The 16,209-nt window shown below is 44.7% G+C and overlaps 1 protein-coding gene across 1 annotated transcript in view; it reads right to left on the bottom strand.

Moving 5' to 3' along the window:
- The window catches only part of LOC120926967 (protein argonaute-1), a 193,802-nt gene that overhangs the window by 79,351 nt on the left and 98,242 nt on the right, over nucleotides 1–16,209 (bottom strand). Inside the window, exons 4-6 of the mRNA XM_040337319.1 lie at nucleotides 14,830–15,011; nucleotides 14,592–14,728; nucleotides 11,563–11,697 (exon numbers count right to left, since the gene is read on the bottom strand). Of these exons, the coding sequence (XP_040193253.1) occupies nucleotides 11,563–11,697; nucleotides 14,592–14,728; nucleotides 14,830–15,011 (454 nt within the window). The remainder of the gene's footprint in view (nucleotides 1–11,562; nucleotides 11,698–14,591; nucleotides 14,729–14,829; nucleotides 15,012–16,209) is intronic.

Here is a 16,209-nt window from a genome sequence, read left to right as displayed (position 1 = left end):
TTGAAAATTGGCATGGAGTTCTCCCTCAGGAATGCATGCCGAGCGACGCTGTCATTTTTTTTTTTTTTTCCCGACGCAACTTTTTTAAGCCGTCGCGATCCTCAAAACTCGGCGTAACGTAACTTCGCGCATGCGCAGTACGGCCGGCGCGGGAGCGCGCCTCATTTAAATGGGACTCGCCCCATTTGAATAGGAACGCCTTGCGCCGGCGGAATTTTAGTTACACAGCCTGAAATTTCTAGATAAGTGCTTTGTGGATCGGGCACTTAGGTAGAAATTTTAAGGCAGTGTAACTTAAATGGGATTTTTTAAGTTACGCCAGGTTTTTGTGGATCTGGCCCGATGTGCCTATGTATGGCTCCTAAGGAAGCAGACATCAAGGGCCAGATCCTCAAAAGAGATACGCAGACTTAACTGCTGTTCAGTCTGTGTCTAACTTTGGAAACGATCCTCAAAAGGCTTTTTCCAAAGTTAGGCAGAAGATCCGGCATGTGTAATTGAATTACACTGCCGAATCTTAGGATGCAGTACCGCATCCGCCGCTGGGGGCATTTCGAGTTGAAATGCCGTTTCTAGTATGCAAATTAGCACTTAAGGCGATCCACAAAGCTTTCCAGCTTCGTTTTTTCGCCGTAAGTTTTATTTTGCAAGTGTAAAACTAGGGCTGATGTTACAAAGTGTAAACTAGTCACACCATGTAAAAGCCCATTCCAGCGACGGCATTTGGTATGCATTCCCGAGGGAGAACTCCACGGCAATTTGTAAAAACAAAACCGGCATGGGTTCCCCCCCAGGAGCATACCAGGCCCTTAGGTCTGGTATGGGTTGTAAGGAGACCCCCCTACGCCGAAAAATCGACGTAGGGGGTCCCCCTACAATCCATACCAGACCCGTATCCAAAGCACGCTACCCGGCCGGTCAGGAAAGGAGTGGGGACGAGCGAGCGTCCCCCCCCCTCCTGAGCCGTGCCAGGCCGCATGCCCTCAACATGGGGGGGTTGGGTGCTCTGGGGCAGGGGGGCGTACTGCGGGCCCCCCCACCCCAGAGCACCCTGTCCCCATGTTGATGAGGACAGGACCTCTTCCCGACAACCCTTGCCGTTGGTTGTCGGGGTCTGCGGGCGGGGTGCTTATCGGAATCTGGGAGTCCCCTCAAATAAGGGGGCCCCCAGATACCGGCCCCCCACCCTAAGTGAATGGATATGGGGTACATCGTACCCCTACCCATTCACCTGTAGGCAAAAAGTTAAAGTTAGTAAACACACAACACAAGGGTTTTTAAAATAATTAATTATTCTGCTCCGGATGCCCCCCCTGTCTTCTTTATTAGCTCTATTAGCAGGGGGGGCTTCTTCTTCCACTCTCCGGGGGTCTTCTCCGCTCTCCGGGGGTGGGTTTCTTCTTCCGCTCTCCGGGGGGGGGCTTCTCCGGACTCCGGGGGTCTTCTTCCATCTTCTCCCCTCTTCCGCTGTTGACTCGGCGAACCCCGGTTCTTCTGCAGATGTCCGGTGCCTTCTTCTTCAGCGCTGGCTGCCTGCTATCTTTGTGTGTTAGCTCGATTTCAAACAGGCAGCCGGCGCGGTCTTCTGTGACGTCAGGGTCTTCTCTTCTGTTCTTCTCCCCTCTTCCGATGTTGACTCGTCACATCTTGTCGCTGTAATGATGGAAGCGCGCCTTACATCCCATTTATATAGGCATCACCGTCCCATCATGCTCCGGCAGGTACCCACCAGACCCGTATCCAAAGCACGCTACCCGGCCGGTCAGGAAAGGAGTGGGGACGAGCGAGCGTCCCCCCCCCTCCTGAGCCGTGCCAGGCCGCATGCCCTCAACATGGGGGGGTTGGGTGCTCTGGGGCAGGGGGGCGTACTGCGGGCCCCCCCACCCCAGAGCACCCTGTCCCCATGTTGATGAGGACAGGACCTCTTCCCGACAACCCTTGCCGTTGGTTGTCGGGGTCTGCGGGCGGGGTGCTTATCGGAATCTGGGAGTCCCCTCAAATAAGGGGGCCCCCAGATACCGGCCCCCCACCCTAAGTGAATGGATATGGGGTACATCGTACCCCTACCCATTCACCTGTAGGCAAAAAGTTAAAGTTAGTAAACACACAACACAAGGGTTTTTAAAATAATTAATTATTCTGCTCCGGATGCCCCCCCTGTCTTCTTTATTAGCTCTATTAGCAGGGGGGGCTTCTTCTTCCACTCTCCGGGGGTCTTCTCCGCTCTCCGGGGGTGGGTTTCTTCTTCCGCTCTCCGGGGGGGGGGCTTCTCCGGACTCCGGGGGTCTTCTTCCATCTTCTCCCCTCTTCCGCTGTTGACTCGGCGAACCCCGGTTCTTCTGCAGATGTCCGGTGCCTTCTTCTTCAGCGCTGGCTGCCTGCTATCTTTGTGTGTTAGCTCGATTTCAAACAGGCAGCCGGCGCGGTCTTCTGTGACGTCAGGGTCTTCTCTTCTGTTCTTCTCCCCTCTTCCGATGTTGACTCGTCACATCTTGTCGCTGTAATGATGGAAGCGCGCCTTACATCCCATTTATATAGGCATCACCGTCCCATCATGCTCCGGCAGGTACCCACGTGGTGGGTGCCTACCCACGTGCACCCACCACGTGGGTACCTGCCGGAGCATGATGGGACGGTGATGCCTATATAAATGGGATGCAAGGCGCGCTTCCATCATTACAGCGACAAGATGCGACGAGTCAACATCGGAAGAGGGGAGAAGAACAGAAGAGAAGACCCTGACGTCACAGAAGACCGCGCCGGCTGCCTGTTAGAAATTGAGCTAACACACAAAGATAGCAGGCAGCCAGCGCTGAAGAAGAAGGCACCGGACATCTGCAGAAGAACCGGGGTTCGCCGAGTCAACAGCGGAAGAGGGGAGAAGATGGAAGAAGACCCCCGGAGTCCGGAGAAGCCCCCCCCCCGGAGAGCGGAAGAAGAAACCCCCCCCGGAGAGCGGAGAAGACCCCTGGAGAGTGGAAGAAGAAGCCCCCCCTGCTAATAGAGCTAATAAAGAAGACAGGGGGGGCATCCGGAGCAGAATAATAAATTATTTTAAAAACCCTTGTGTTGTGTGTTTACTAACTTTAACTTTTTGCCTACAGGTGAATGGATAGGGGTACGATGTACCCCATATCCATTCACTTAGGGTGGGGGGCCGGTATCTGGGGGCCCCCTTATTTGAGGGGACTCCCAGATTCCTATAAGCACCCCGCCCGCAGACCCCGACAACCAACGGCAAGGGTTGTCGGGAAGAGGTCCTGTCCTCATCAACATGGGGACAGGGTGCTCTGGGGTGGGGGGGCCCGCAGTGCGCCCCCCTGCCCCAGAGCACCCAACCCCCCCATGTTGAGGGCATGCGGCCTGGCACGGCTCAGGAGGGGGGGGGACGCTCGCTCGTCCCCACTCCTTTCCTGACCGGCCGGGTAGCGTGCTTTGGATACGGGTCTGGTATGGATTGTAGGGGGACCCCCTACGTCGATTTTTCGGCGTAGGGGGGTCTCCTTACAACCCATACCAGACCTAAGGGCCTGGTATGCTCCTGGGGGGTGAACCCATGCCGGTTTTTTCTTTGAAAATTGGCATGGAGTTATCCCTCAGGAATGCATGCCGAGCGACGCTGCCATTTTTTTTTTTCCCGACGCAACTTTTTTAAGCCGTCGCGATCCTCAAAACTCGGCGTAACGTAACTTCGCGCATGCGCAGCACGGCCGGCGCGGGAGCGCGCCTCATTTAAATGGGACTCGCCCCATTTGAATAGGAACGCCTTGTGCCGGCGGAATTTTAGTTACACAGCCTGAAATTTCTAGATAAGTGCTTTGTGGATCGGGCACTTAGGTAGAAATTTTAAGGCAGTGTAACTTAAATGGGATTTTTTAAGTTACGCCAGGTTTTTGTGGATCTGGCCCCAAGTAACCGCAAAACATGCAACATGTAAAGTTTATATACACTGCACAATTTTTGATGTTTTGTATACATCATTGTTAGTACAATGTTAATGATAAGCTGATTTATGGTTGTCACAATCAATATTTTATTGTAAATGCTTACAAACCTTTTTTTACTTTGTAATAAAAATAATTTTACATTATAATTTTGACTGTCTATCAGTTGCTCATATGATGCCATTATAGTTCAATACAGCCTCCCTTTTCTTTACAATATTTTAATGGGACGAAGGCATAATTTTGTAACATTAATATACCCTAGCACTTTAACCACTTAAGCCCCGGACCATATTGCTGCCTAAAGACCCAAGGGGTTTTTACAGTTCGGGACTGTGTCGCTTTAACAGACAATTGCGCGGTCGTGCGACGTGGCTCCCAAACAAAATTGGCGTCCTTTTTTCCCCACAAATAGAGCTTTCTTTTGGTGGTATTTGATCACCTCTGCGGTTTTTATTTTTTGCGCTATAAACAAAAATAGAGCGACAATTTTGAAAAAAATGCAATATTTTTTACTTTTTGCTGTAATAAATATCCCCCAAAAACATATATAAAAACATTTTTTTTCCTCAGTTTAGGCCGATACGTATTCTTCTACCTATTTTTAGCAAAAAAAAATCGCAATAAGCGTTTATCGATTGGTTTGCGCAAAATTTATAGCGTTTACAAAATAGGGGATAGTTTTATTGCATTTTTATTAATTTTTTTTTTTTTACTACTAATGGCGGCGATCAGCGATTTTTTTCGTGACTGCGACATTATGGCGGACACTTCGGACAATTTTGACACATTTTTGGGACCATTGTCATTTTCACAGCAAAAAATGCATTTAAATTGCATTCTTTATTGTGAAAATGACAGTTGCAGTTTGGGAGTTAACCACAGGGGGCGCTGTAGGAGTTAGGGTGCACCTAGTATGTGTTTACAACTGTTGGGGGGTGTGGCTGTAGGAATGACGTCATCGATCGTGTCTTCCCTATAAAGGGAATGACGCGATCGATGCGCCGACACAGTGAAGCACGGGGAAGCCGTGTTTACACACGGCTCTCTCCGTTCTTCAGCTCCGGGGAGCGATCGCGACGGAGCGGCTATAAACAAATAGCCGCGCCGTGGTCCCGGATCGCTCCCCGAGCGGACCCGACCTCCGCATGTAGCGGGGGGGGTCCCGATCGGACCCCCAACCCGCTAATAGGCGAGGACGTACCTGTACGCCCATGTGCCTGTACGTGCCATATTGTGGACGTATATGTACATGCGGGGGTCGGGAACAGGTTAATACATACAAAGCTAGACAGGTTTGTTTTCAGAATGAGGTATCCGAAGGCAGTTAAGGTGGGCACCCTAGTAACACCGTGGGACCATTTCTCCCTAATTTATGCCTTCCCACCAGTTCAGCTTCTTCTGCGTCTCTTATGCAGGATCCGGGAGGAAAAAACGCTGATAATTTTAGTCACACCGGCTTGACCCAGGGGGGGCATAGTACACAAACATTGTGAACTTGGCGGTGGATGCCCCTTTACAGATGCTGTGTTTAATGGCTTGGCTATTGAAACCCAGGGGATGAAAGATCTAGGAGCCTTTGATGCAGTCATACCTACATTACTGAAGACCAGTAACCCTTCCTCCAGAAAGATTTATAATAGGTCTTATGCGTCTCGGTGTGAGGCTAGAAAGTTTAATCTTTGTAAATACACGATTGGTTGAATTTTGGCTTTTCTGCAGTTGGGGGTGGAATTAAATTTGGCCTCAAATACCATTAAAGGGCAGATATTGGCCCTGGCAGTTTTTTTACAGAGACCAATTGCCTCTCATTCATTGGTATGCACTTTTGTTCATGGGGTAACCCTTATGGATCGGTCTGTTCAGTCTCCCCTGTGTCCATGGGAATTGAATGTGTCCGTTTTGCAGAAAATCGCCTTTTGAGCCGATTCATGATATTCTGATAGTCATTTTGACTGAGAAGGTTGTTTATTTGGTGGCAATCACTTCGGCAAGGAGAGTGTTTTTTTTTTTCAAATAAATTTTTTTTTTTTTTATCAAACAGAGATATACAAACAAAAAGTAAGCGCAAAGGACAGAGTTGCCACTCATACAACATAACATTGTAATACAGAAAACTGTCAAGGCCTAGTGTATACATTTAGTTCGGGCCTTGATGACCCAGACCAACCTACCCCAAATGGGTTCAAACTGTAGGACTGGTAAGGTATCACAATAAACAATGAAGCAGCCTTAACCTACTATCAGTAGGATAATATTATCAAAAGAAGGTCAAAATAAAATAATCAGTAAAATAAATAAATAAATATATAAAATAAACAAAGGGAAGGCATGCTGAAAGCTGCACTGCACCATGATGCTGCTCAGAAGGATACATACAGAATTTCAAACACTCAAGTAAGTTTAACTACTTGGGATCCGCTAGCCGTCAATTGCCGGCTACAGCGCGGATCCCAAAATCCAAGTGGACGTCAATTGACGTCCGCCCCTTTGGGCGGTCCCCGCGCGCGCTCCAGAGCGCGCAGCTGGGAAAATCTGTGTTGGCCGTGTCCCTTGGACACAGCCAATTACAGATCGCCGCGAACGGCCAATCAGAGTGGCCGTTTGCGATGCGATCTGTGCGGCCAATGAGAGACGATCTCATATGTAAACATATGAGATCATCTCTCATTGCCGTTTTACACAGAGACAGCGGTGCTGTCTCTGGAGAGGAGACCGATCTGTGTCTCTTGTACATAGAGACACAGATCGGTCACCCCCCCCAGTCACCCCCCCTCCACCTACAGTTAGAACACTATATAGGAAACATATTTAACCCCTTCCTCACCCCCTAGTGTTAACCCCTTCAATGCCAGTCACATTTATACTGTAATTAGTGCATATTTATAGCACTAATCGCAGTATAAATGTGAATGGCGCCAAAAATGTGTCCGATGTGTCCGCCATAACGTCGCAGTCCCAATAAAAATCGCAGATCGCCGCCATTTCTAGTAAAAAAAAAAATAATAAAAAATAATAATAATTCTGTCCCCTATTTTGTAAGCGCTATAACTTTTGCGCAAACCAGTCGCTTATTGCGATTTTTTTTTTCTTTTTACCAAAAATATGTAGAAGAATACATATCGGCCTAAACTGAGAAAAAAAATGTGTTGTTTTTTTTTTAATTGGGATATTTATTATAGCAAGAAGTAAAAAATATTGTATTTTTTTCAAAATTGTCGCACTTTTTTGTTTATAGCGCAAAAAATAAAAACCGCACAGGCGATCAAATACCACCAAAAGAAAGCTCTACTTGTGGGGGAAAAAGGACGTCAATTTTGTTTGGGAGCCACGTCGCACGACCGCGCAATTGTTAGTTAAAGCGACGCAGTGCCGAAAGCTGAAATTTCACCTGGGCAGGAGGGGGGTATATGTGCCCAGTAAGCAAGTGGTTAAATACTACAATCTTTTGGGTAAGAGGAGGCTCTAGGATGGGATAACCATGCTCTCCATTTTCTCCTGAAGGTGGTAGTAGAGTGGATTTTGTAAGCTATTAGTAGTTCAAATTGTGTCTGGGAATTTAATCTATTTATGACCATAGAAATATTGGGTGCTTCTGTGGATTTCCAGAGTTTCGCAATTGTAAGTCTTGAGGCTATTAAAATATGGGTCACAATGGTTCTATACATGGTGGGATATTTCTCAAGATCAATGCCTAATAAGGCTGAAGCAGGTGTAAGCGAGAGAAGGTTACCTGTGATGTCAGTTATAAAGGCTGAGATTGAGTTCCAAAAGCTTCTCAAGGTTTTGCAACTCCAGATAGTATGTAAAAGATTCCCAGTTTGCTCATTACACCTCCAACACATGTCAGATGTGGTTGGGTAGATATTGGAAAGTCTGTAAGGGGTTAAGTACCACCTATTAGTTATTTTTTGGGCGTTATCCCATTGTTCAATGCATGAGGATGCTTTGTTAATCATCTGGAAAGATTTCTTCCATTGATCCCAGGAAAAGTTTACATTTAAGACTTTCTCCCATTTCACCATATGAGCGTTTTTGCCTTCTGGTTGAGATGAAAGAATGTCATAGAAGAAAGAGATGCCTTTCTTAATACTTCCCATTTGTTGGGATAAATATTCCCATATTATCGATGGTATTTCTATTTTATTATCTGGGTTGAATTCTTGCAAACGCTTACACCTACCCAGCTTGTCCAGAATAACATTTTTAGAAATCTTAGGTAAATTATCGTATAAATGATAACCTTGTTTGGTCCAATTGTCTACTGATAACCGTATCTTACAATAATTAATAATTTCTGTAGGGAGGTAAGGAGCAGTTTTTAATACTCCAACATGGCAAGGTAGTACTGGGTCATCATTCATTATTCTCGCCAAAGGTGGTTGTGCGTTTTCATGTAAATTAGGACATTGTGTTACCTTCGTTTTTCCCCGTCCTCAGTCAGGGGGAAAAGCCCTGCACACATTAGATGTGCTTCGGGTTGTCAGGACACAGTTGAAAATGTCAGCGACGATCCGGCAGTCAGATTCATGGTTCGTCCTTCCTAAAAGCTCTAGGAAAGGCTGGGTGGCTACTGTCATGATGGATTTGTCAGTTTATTGTCAAAGCCTATGACTTGAAGGGTAAGATTCCACCTATTTCAGTAAAGGCTAACTCTACTATACACCTATACAAGTTTTTTTGGCAGCAGTGTTTGATGGGTTTTTGAATTATTTTCCTTGGGCCTGACAATGGTTGTTGTGTCTCCCTCTATTCATGTACATTGCTTTGGGAGATCCCAAGTAGTTATGGTTTATAGCCTGCTCTATATCTTATGATGTACGATAAAGAAAATAGAATTGTTGTATTTACCTGTAAAATCCATGTTTTGGACTACATCACAGGACACAGAGTTTCCTCTCCACGTTCTGGGAGTTTGTTGCATTTTACAAAACAGAGGGACTTCCTGAGTGGGAGGGTTATATAGGGGAATGATTTTGTTCTGTGTCCCGTGATTGGCTAATTTTTAGACCAATGGCTATGCTTCATCTACAGGTGATTGTTCACTAGCAAAATGCAATGCTTGCCCCAGCTCTGCATAACATCTTCCACTCACAGCATGCCTTAATTTTTGTCGATTTTACAGGTAAGTCAAAAATCCTATTTTCGTTATTATACAACACAGGGCACCGTACAGGCTAATTCTTATACTAATGAAACATTTAAAAAGCAATTCCAGGAAGGGATGGGCAGACCAAAGGCAGCATCCGCTAAGGCCTGAACATTCGCCTGAGAAAACATAGCAAGCTTATACAGAAGACGGATTGCCGCCTCACAGATCAGAACAAATTGAAGCCTAATGCTAGGAAGCCCAAGAAGCACTAATGCCTCTGATAGAATGAGCCTGGAATGGAAAGGGGAAACCTTCCTCTTGAGGTCATAGGTTATCCACCTAGCCATAGTGGAGCAAGAAGCAGCCTAGCCCTCATGAGTGCCTTCAGACAGGACAAATAGGGGGTTAGACTGACAAATGGAGGTTGTAATTAAGAGGTAGACTTGCACAGCCCAAATCACATCCAAACATTGCAGAACAATCTCCCTAGGATTCTTAGGAGTAAAGATGGTAAACCCATGTTCTGGTTAAAGTTGAAAAAAAGAGAGAACCTTGGGCAAGAAATTATGCCAGGGGCTGCAAAACAATATTTTCCTTGAGCAGCACAAGGAATGACTCCTTACAGGATAAAGTCGGTAAATTAGAACCCTTAGAAACCAAAGTAATGGCAAACAGGAAAGCAACTTTACAAGCAAGGACAGGAACAGGAATATCTTTGGTAGGTTCAAACAGTAGTTTCTGAGGAACCAACAAAACCAGGTTAAAGACTCACAAACTACAAACTGTCCAAAAGCTATTGCCAAGGAATAAGAAGCATTTGAAGAAGGAACATCAAAGCTGACATTTGCCCCTAATAGTACTTAAGGCCAAGGACTTGTCAAGACTCGACTGGAGAAAAGACAGAATTCATTCCACAGAACACTTTCTGGGATAAAACTTCCTGTCTTGCACCAAGCAAAGTTTGTTTTCATACTTCAGTAGAAGACCCTGCAGAAGAGGACTTCCTAGCTATTAAGATTGAAGGGAAGACCAAATTCAAAATACCTCTGTCTGACAGTATCTGAGATTCAATAGCAAAGCTGTTAAAGCCAGCAATTGTAAAGCAGAATGGTATATGAGCCCTTGTGACAGCAGGTTTGGACACTCTGTCAGTTTGACTCAAGTACCATGCCCTCCTGGACTAATTTTGTGCAAAGAGAATGACAAGAATCATATCTTGCAAGGAAGGAGTGGAAGGGAAAGGTGTAATTTAGGTAGAACAGATCTAATCAAATCACCAGGGCATCCACTGTAAAGACTAGGGAATCCCTTGTCCCAACAGATTCAAATCTGTTCAGTTGTTGTTGAATCTAGGAGTTCCACATCCGAAATTTCCCACCTGCAACAGAACTCTAAACAACTTCATGTACAGAGACCCTTCTATGGGTATATGTTTTTTTTTACCTTGACATATACTTTAAGCAAGACCTTTCAGGTGCCTTCTGCATCGTCGCTGACGTGTCTGCATTCAAGCTACATACACACGAGCAGGATCTCTCTCACACTGACCAGCTTTTTTTTTTGAGGCAGCCCAAGAAAGCTCCTACCCACTTCTCTGTAGTTCTACCCATATTCATTTTTCTGTATAAGTACAGTTAGCCTTAAAAAAAATTACAGCATAATCGAGCATTAGAGAATAATAGCTATTAAGCCTATGCAGTACCTAAATCGTAATTCTGAGTTTCTGAAAATTCAGTGCTGAGGATCACACCCATTACCTTTTAAACTGAAATCAGATATTCCGACGGACGGATTTTTCGGACAGATTTTTTCGACGGACTTAGATAGATACAGGTTTTCCATTTTTCCGTCGGAAATTCCGACTGAGTTTTTCCCATTGGAAAGTCCGGCCGTGTGTATGCCGCATTATAGTCATTTCCATTAGAAAACATTTTTTTTTTTATGGTATTAGTAGTCAAATAAAAAGTGATATTTGAAAATCCAGTTATCACAGTTAACAAGAGATCTGCCTATCTCTTGGGAAAACTAGAAAGATACCTTGTTAGAGAATCTGATTTAGACCTCATGTTTCACCCATGCAGAGGACATGCTGCGAGAACACTTCACAGTTATAGGAAACATGTGGGTGATTTAGGCACTCCACATCTGTTCAAAGATTAAATAACAATTTTAGGTAGACTAATGGTAATCATGTACGAGGCCGCTTTGGAAGTTTTACATCAATAAAATTCCATCCTTTCAATTTTGAGCAACCAAAAAAATTTGATCATTTGCCAATACCTGTCGATTTCCACTCAAAATCAAATGTTTAGTCACTCAAAATTGGACAAGGATCGGAAAATAATTGAAAAAAGGATTAAAAATCATTTAGAGATTACTGCGAACCTTTCAACTCAGTGCTATCACTTTCTACAACCAACACTGATGGAAAGCTTCAAAGACTGACGGAATAACATTAAACTAGTTTCCATGATCACAGCCATTGTTTTTTTTCTCATTTAGCATCACTATTCAAAAACAACTTACCTTTTATCTCCTTAGTAAAGCGAACCCTCTGTGAGTCTGTGAGAGGTTTGGGTTGTTCATCTATATTCCGAATATCCAGCACCTCACACATGAATTCTATTACTGGCTGGGCCTTGTAGAAGGCTGTAGCCGATACTGAAAACATATGAAGATATGCCTTAACTTAAAAGCACAAATTAATATATACAATATAACACATACATATGGTTACTTTCTTAATTATTAGCAGTATTTAAAGTGTTTACAAGACAAGCGTCTGAAAAGATAAGATGCACTTTTTAAAAGTATATTTTATCGTTTATTTTTTTATTGTTGCACTATTTCATATTGACGCAAACTGAGCAATATACATTACTCTGCTGATGAGCAGAGGCTAAACCGAGATGTTTAGCAGTCTCTATATCACTTTGGACTTTGCATTTATTTATTTTTTTTAAATCAGAAAAGACGTTTGAAAAACCATACAGAATTACAAAGATTAACTTTTCTTGTACAGACAGAAAAATTACACAGTACAGGCTTTATCATAAAACATTACGTTTCTCATACAGAAGGTTACAAAGCAGGAGATTATACACCCATACAAGAATATAGACAGTATCTCAAAAAGTACAGAACTATATCCCAGTAGTAACGTATGGTATTCCAGCTTCATATTACCAGAGCTGTAAAGGTCCATACTGGAACAGAAACCAAAAAAGAAAAAGAAGGAAAAAAAAAAGAAAGAAAAAAAAAGGAGAGATAAAATATATAGAGAAGAGGAGAAGACAAAAAGAAAAAAAGAGAAAAAAAAAAGAAAAAAGGGAACAAAAATGACAGAATAAAGGAGCTCCCCATCTTCCTTAGGACATGTATATAGCAGAGTTTATCCCTTGGTTTTTAAATGACTATCAGGGCAAGGTTCAACTCATCCGTAACCGTTCAGTTATCAATATTCAAGAAAATACCCAATCACATTTGTAAGAGCCTGTCCATCACAAGTTGGGCAGGGCCCAGACCTGGAGTATCCAGTCAGGGCTGCCACATAGAGTAAACATTTTTAACAACATTTCTATGCTGGTAAGTTTTTCTCGCATCAACATATTATTGACCATTTCCACCCATCGCTCACCTGTCGGTACTCTTGGAGTGATCCAAAGACCCGCAAATCGCTTTACGAGCTATATAGAGCAAGTGCAGTACTGCGGTATGACCATGCGGCGACAGTGACGGAATCTCCAAGGCACCAAGCAGACAAACGATAGGGTCGTGAGGAATAGGAAATTGAAAAACCTGAGAAACAGTGGACAGTACATATAGCCAGTACCAAAAAAGTCTTCCTCTTGCCTACAACATTTCGGGCCTAGCGCTGTATCTCTGAATCCCCATTTGTGCAATTTGGCAGGTGTCCTGTACACTCTATGTAGTAAAAATAAGTGTGATAATTTATGCGCAGCCGATACAGATACAAGAGGAGCATTGGAGAGGCACAATTCCCATTGCTCTCCGTCAATAGGGCCCAAGTCTTTCACCCACCCCCTCCTACAAGGAAGAGTGGAGGCATCATGTGTGGAGCACAGCAGTCTAGTGTACACTCTAGAAATCATCCCCTTTCTATCTCTTGCGAGCTATTAATACGTCAGACATCAGTGGGTGCGTGATTGGTGCGAGTGACGATTTGCGTTGTTCACTTTGAACCGCATGTCTGAGCTGCAAAAAACAGTAAAATTGTTCTATGAAGGGCAAATTCCCCCTGCAGGTCAGCAAAGGACTTAAATATGGTGCCGGAAAACAATTGAGCAATATAGCGGATTCCCAAATCCTCCCAGGCCCGAAAACCTGTGAGTTTAAAGAGTTCCCCGTAGTATTTATTCCTCCAAATAGGTGTGAAAGAGCATATGCCCCTAATTTTCAGGATGGACCTGATATATTTCCACAGTGTGTTTAGTAACATAATCGTGGGGAGAGTTTGCGTTAGGTGCGTGAAACTTGCCTCCAAATGTGACAGGGCTGTCAGTGTTGAACCTTCAGGGAGTAAGAGGGATCTAATGGGATCAGTAACATCCGTTTCCCCCCAATTACCCAAATGTTGGACCTGTGCAGCTACAAAATATCTGGCATGAGGGACAGCTAGGCCTCCCTGGTCTTTAGCCAATTGCAATGTATTTAAACTAATTCTAGCCAACTTAGAACCCCATATCAAGTCTCTAAACTAGGCAACTATTTTTACAAACCATATGAGGGATCCATATGGGAGCATTGTGAAATACATAGAGCAACTGGGGGGCCCAGACCATTTTAATTAGGTTCGCCCTCCCAGTGACCGAGAGAGGTAATTTTATCCAAGCCGAGCATTTCAGTCTGAGCTTGTGAAGCAAGGGGACCATGTTCAAAGTAAGATATTGGCTCGGATCCGGCGACACCTGTATACCCAAGTAGCGAAACTCGCTAACCGTAAGTATCTCCCTGACGCAATCAGGTAGGGGTTTCATCAAGGGGTCTAAAGGCACTAGCACTGACTTGTTCCAGTTTATACTGAACCCCGACAGTCCTCCGAAAGTAGCGATCAAACTCATCACATGTTCCAGAGAACTGTCAGTGTCCCCGAGATACAACAGGGTATCATCAGCATACAAGGAGATAACATCCTGAATGGGGCCTCTGCAGAAACACTTAATGGTCTGAGACGCCCTGACATAAATCGCCAAGGGTTCCAGAGCCAAGGCAAAGAGCAGGGGCGACAAAGGGCACCCCTGTCTCGTGCCCCTATACAGGCGAAACGTATCCGAGAGGTTCCCATTAATACGCATTCTTGCCGATGGGGAGCTATATAACAGTTTTACCCAATGCAGAAATGAGGGGCCCACCCCAAATTTTTTCAACACTTTCCTGGGGGTAGGGCCATTCCACGCTGTCAAATGCTTTGGCCACGTCTAAGGAGAAAATGGCCCTATTACCCTGATTATCTGTGGGCAATTGTAGGTTGAGGAATAGTCTCGGGCTTTGCATTTTTAATAAAATAATGCAGTCAGAACAATTTTTTTACTTACCATCTATATTAAGCATCATGTTCCACATGGCTGGGCGTACAGACTGATGAAACCCAAACCAAACCTCACGTCCTCCTCCAAGCGGGTGATAGTAGCCCTCAGGAGGTGAAAAGAATGAGCGCCCTACGGGGGTATACCTGTAAACAAAGGTTTTAGATTAGGTAAACTGGTTCATTGTGTTGCATAGTACTCCTCTCTTTAGCAACCATTTAGAAACACGTCAATAAGAATTTCTCACCTCATTGAGGCCAGGTGCCTCATTGCTACATCCAGGGCTTGCACAGATTCCAGAGGAAGCTGAATTCGTCCACTTCCCAGAGCTTCATGGAGCATCCTCCAGCTTACCACTGCCATCCATTTTATAGACACTTTAAATATCCTGTCCTTTCCCTCTCCTGGGATTGTCACCTCAAAATCAACCTGTGAACAAGTTGAGAATGAGACCTCTATCCAAATGTTTTTAAAGAAAGAAAAAAGTAAATTTTGTCCTCTTCTCTGTCACTGTAAAAGTACCATAATGCAGTCTTTCAGTTTTTATGCCTGCTCCATCTTCTCAGGCTGTGCAACTTAGCACCTGACCTCTGATATAGAGAGGCTACAAAGCACTTAAGTAGGACCTATAAAATGGTGGGGTAATAGGTATATGGAGGTTTGAGGTATGAGCGCCCAAAATGTTCATGTTATCTCCTCACATAAACTGTAGACTAGTATTGCCCTTTAAATATATATTTATTCTTGGCAGTTACGTCTGTATACAAAGTGATTTAGCTGTATTTGTAAGGCCCGGTACACACGGGCAAACATGTACGATGAAACCGGTCCGTCGGACCGTTTTCATCGTACATGCCTGCCAGAGGGCTTCTGTACGATGGCTGTACTAACCATCGTACAGAAGTCCGCACGTAAACAATACGCGGGGCGTGTCTGCGTCGTCGCCGCGGCGATGACGCGGCGACGTGGGCGGGCCTACCATTTAAAGGCTTCCACGCATGCGTCGAAGTCATTCGACGCATGCGAGGGACGGCGGGCGCTCGGACATGTACGGTAGGTCTGTACTGACGACCGTACATGTCCGAGCGGGCAGGATTCCAGCGGACGGTTTTAAAACACGTCCAGGAATATTTGTCTGCTGGGAAAAGGCCCGGCGGGCAAATGTTTGCTGGAATTCGGCCCGCTCGCGCCTACACACGACCGAACATGTATGCTGAAACAGGCCCGCGGACCAGTTTCAGCATACATGTTTGGTCGTGTGTACGGGGCCTTAGGGTTTTACACTACATGCACCCATCAACAAACATTGAGGCACATTGTGTTAATAAGTCCATTTGTGTTCTCTGTAGTGTGCCGAAAAAATTATAAGTTTAAAAGTTGAACAACGTGTCAATTTGAATTTTTTTTAAAATTGCACAAAACACCAACCGAATGTTTTAAAAAGCTTATGGGAATGACAGCCTGTCTTGTGCTCATGTGTTTGAGTGGCACAAAAGATTCAGCGAGGGACACGAGAATGAATTCCCAAAAGTTAAATCAGTGCTTAAAAGGACACGTTTTGAGTCCGTTGATGCTGTAAAGAAGAAAACGGCAGATGTGTTGAAACAGAACATGTAAATTATTCCTT

This window comes from Rana temporaria, chromosome 2, assembly GCF_905171775.1.
Source record: "Rana temporaria chromosome 2, aRanTem1.1, whole genome shotgun sequence".
NCBI lineage: Eukaryota > Metazoa > Chordata > Amphibia > Anura > Ranidae > Rana > Rana temporaria.
This window is presented reverse-complemented; position numbering and strand designations above follow the sequence as displayed.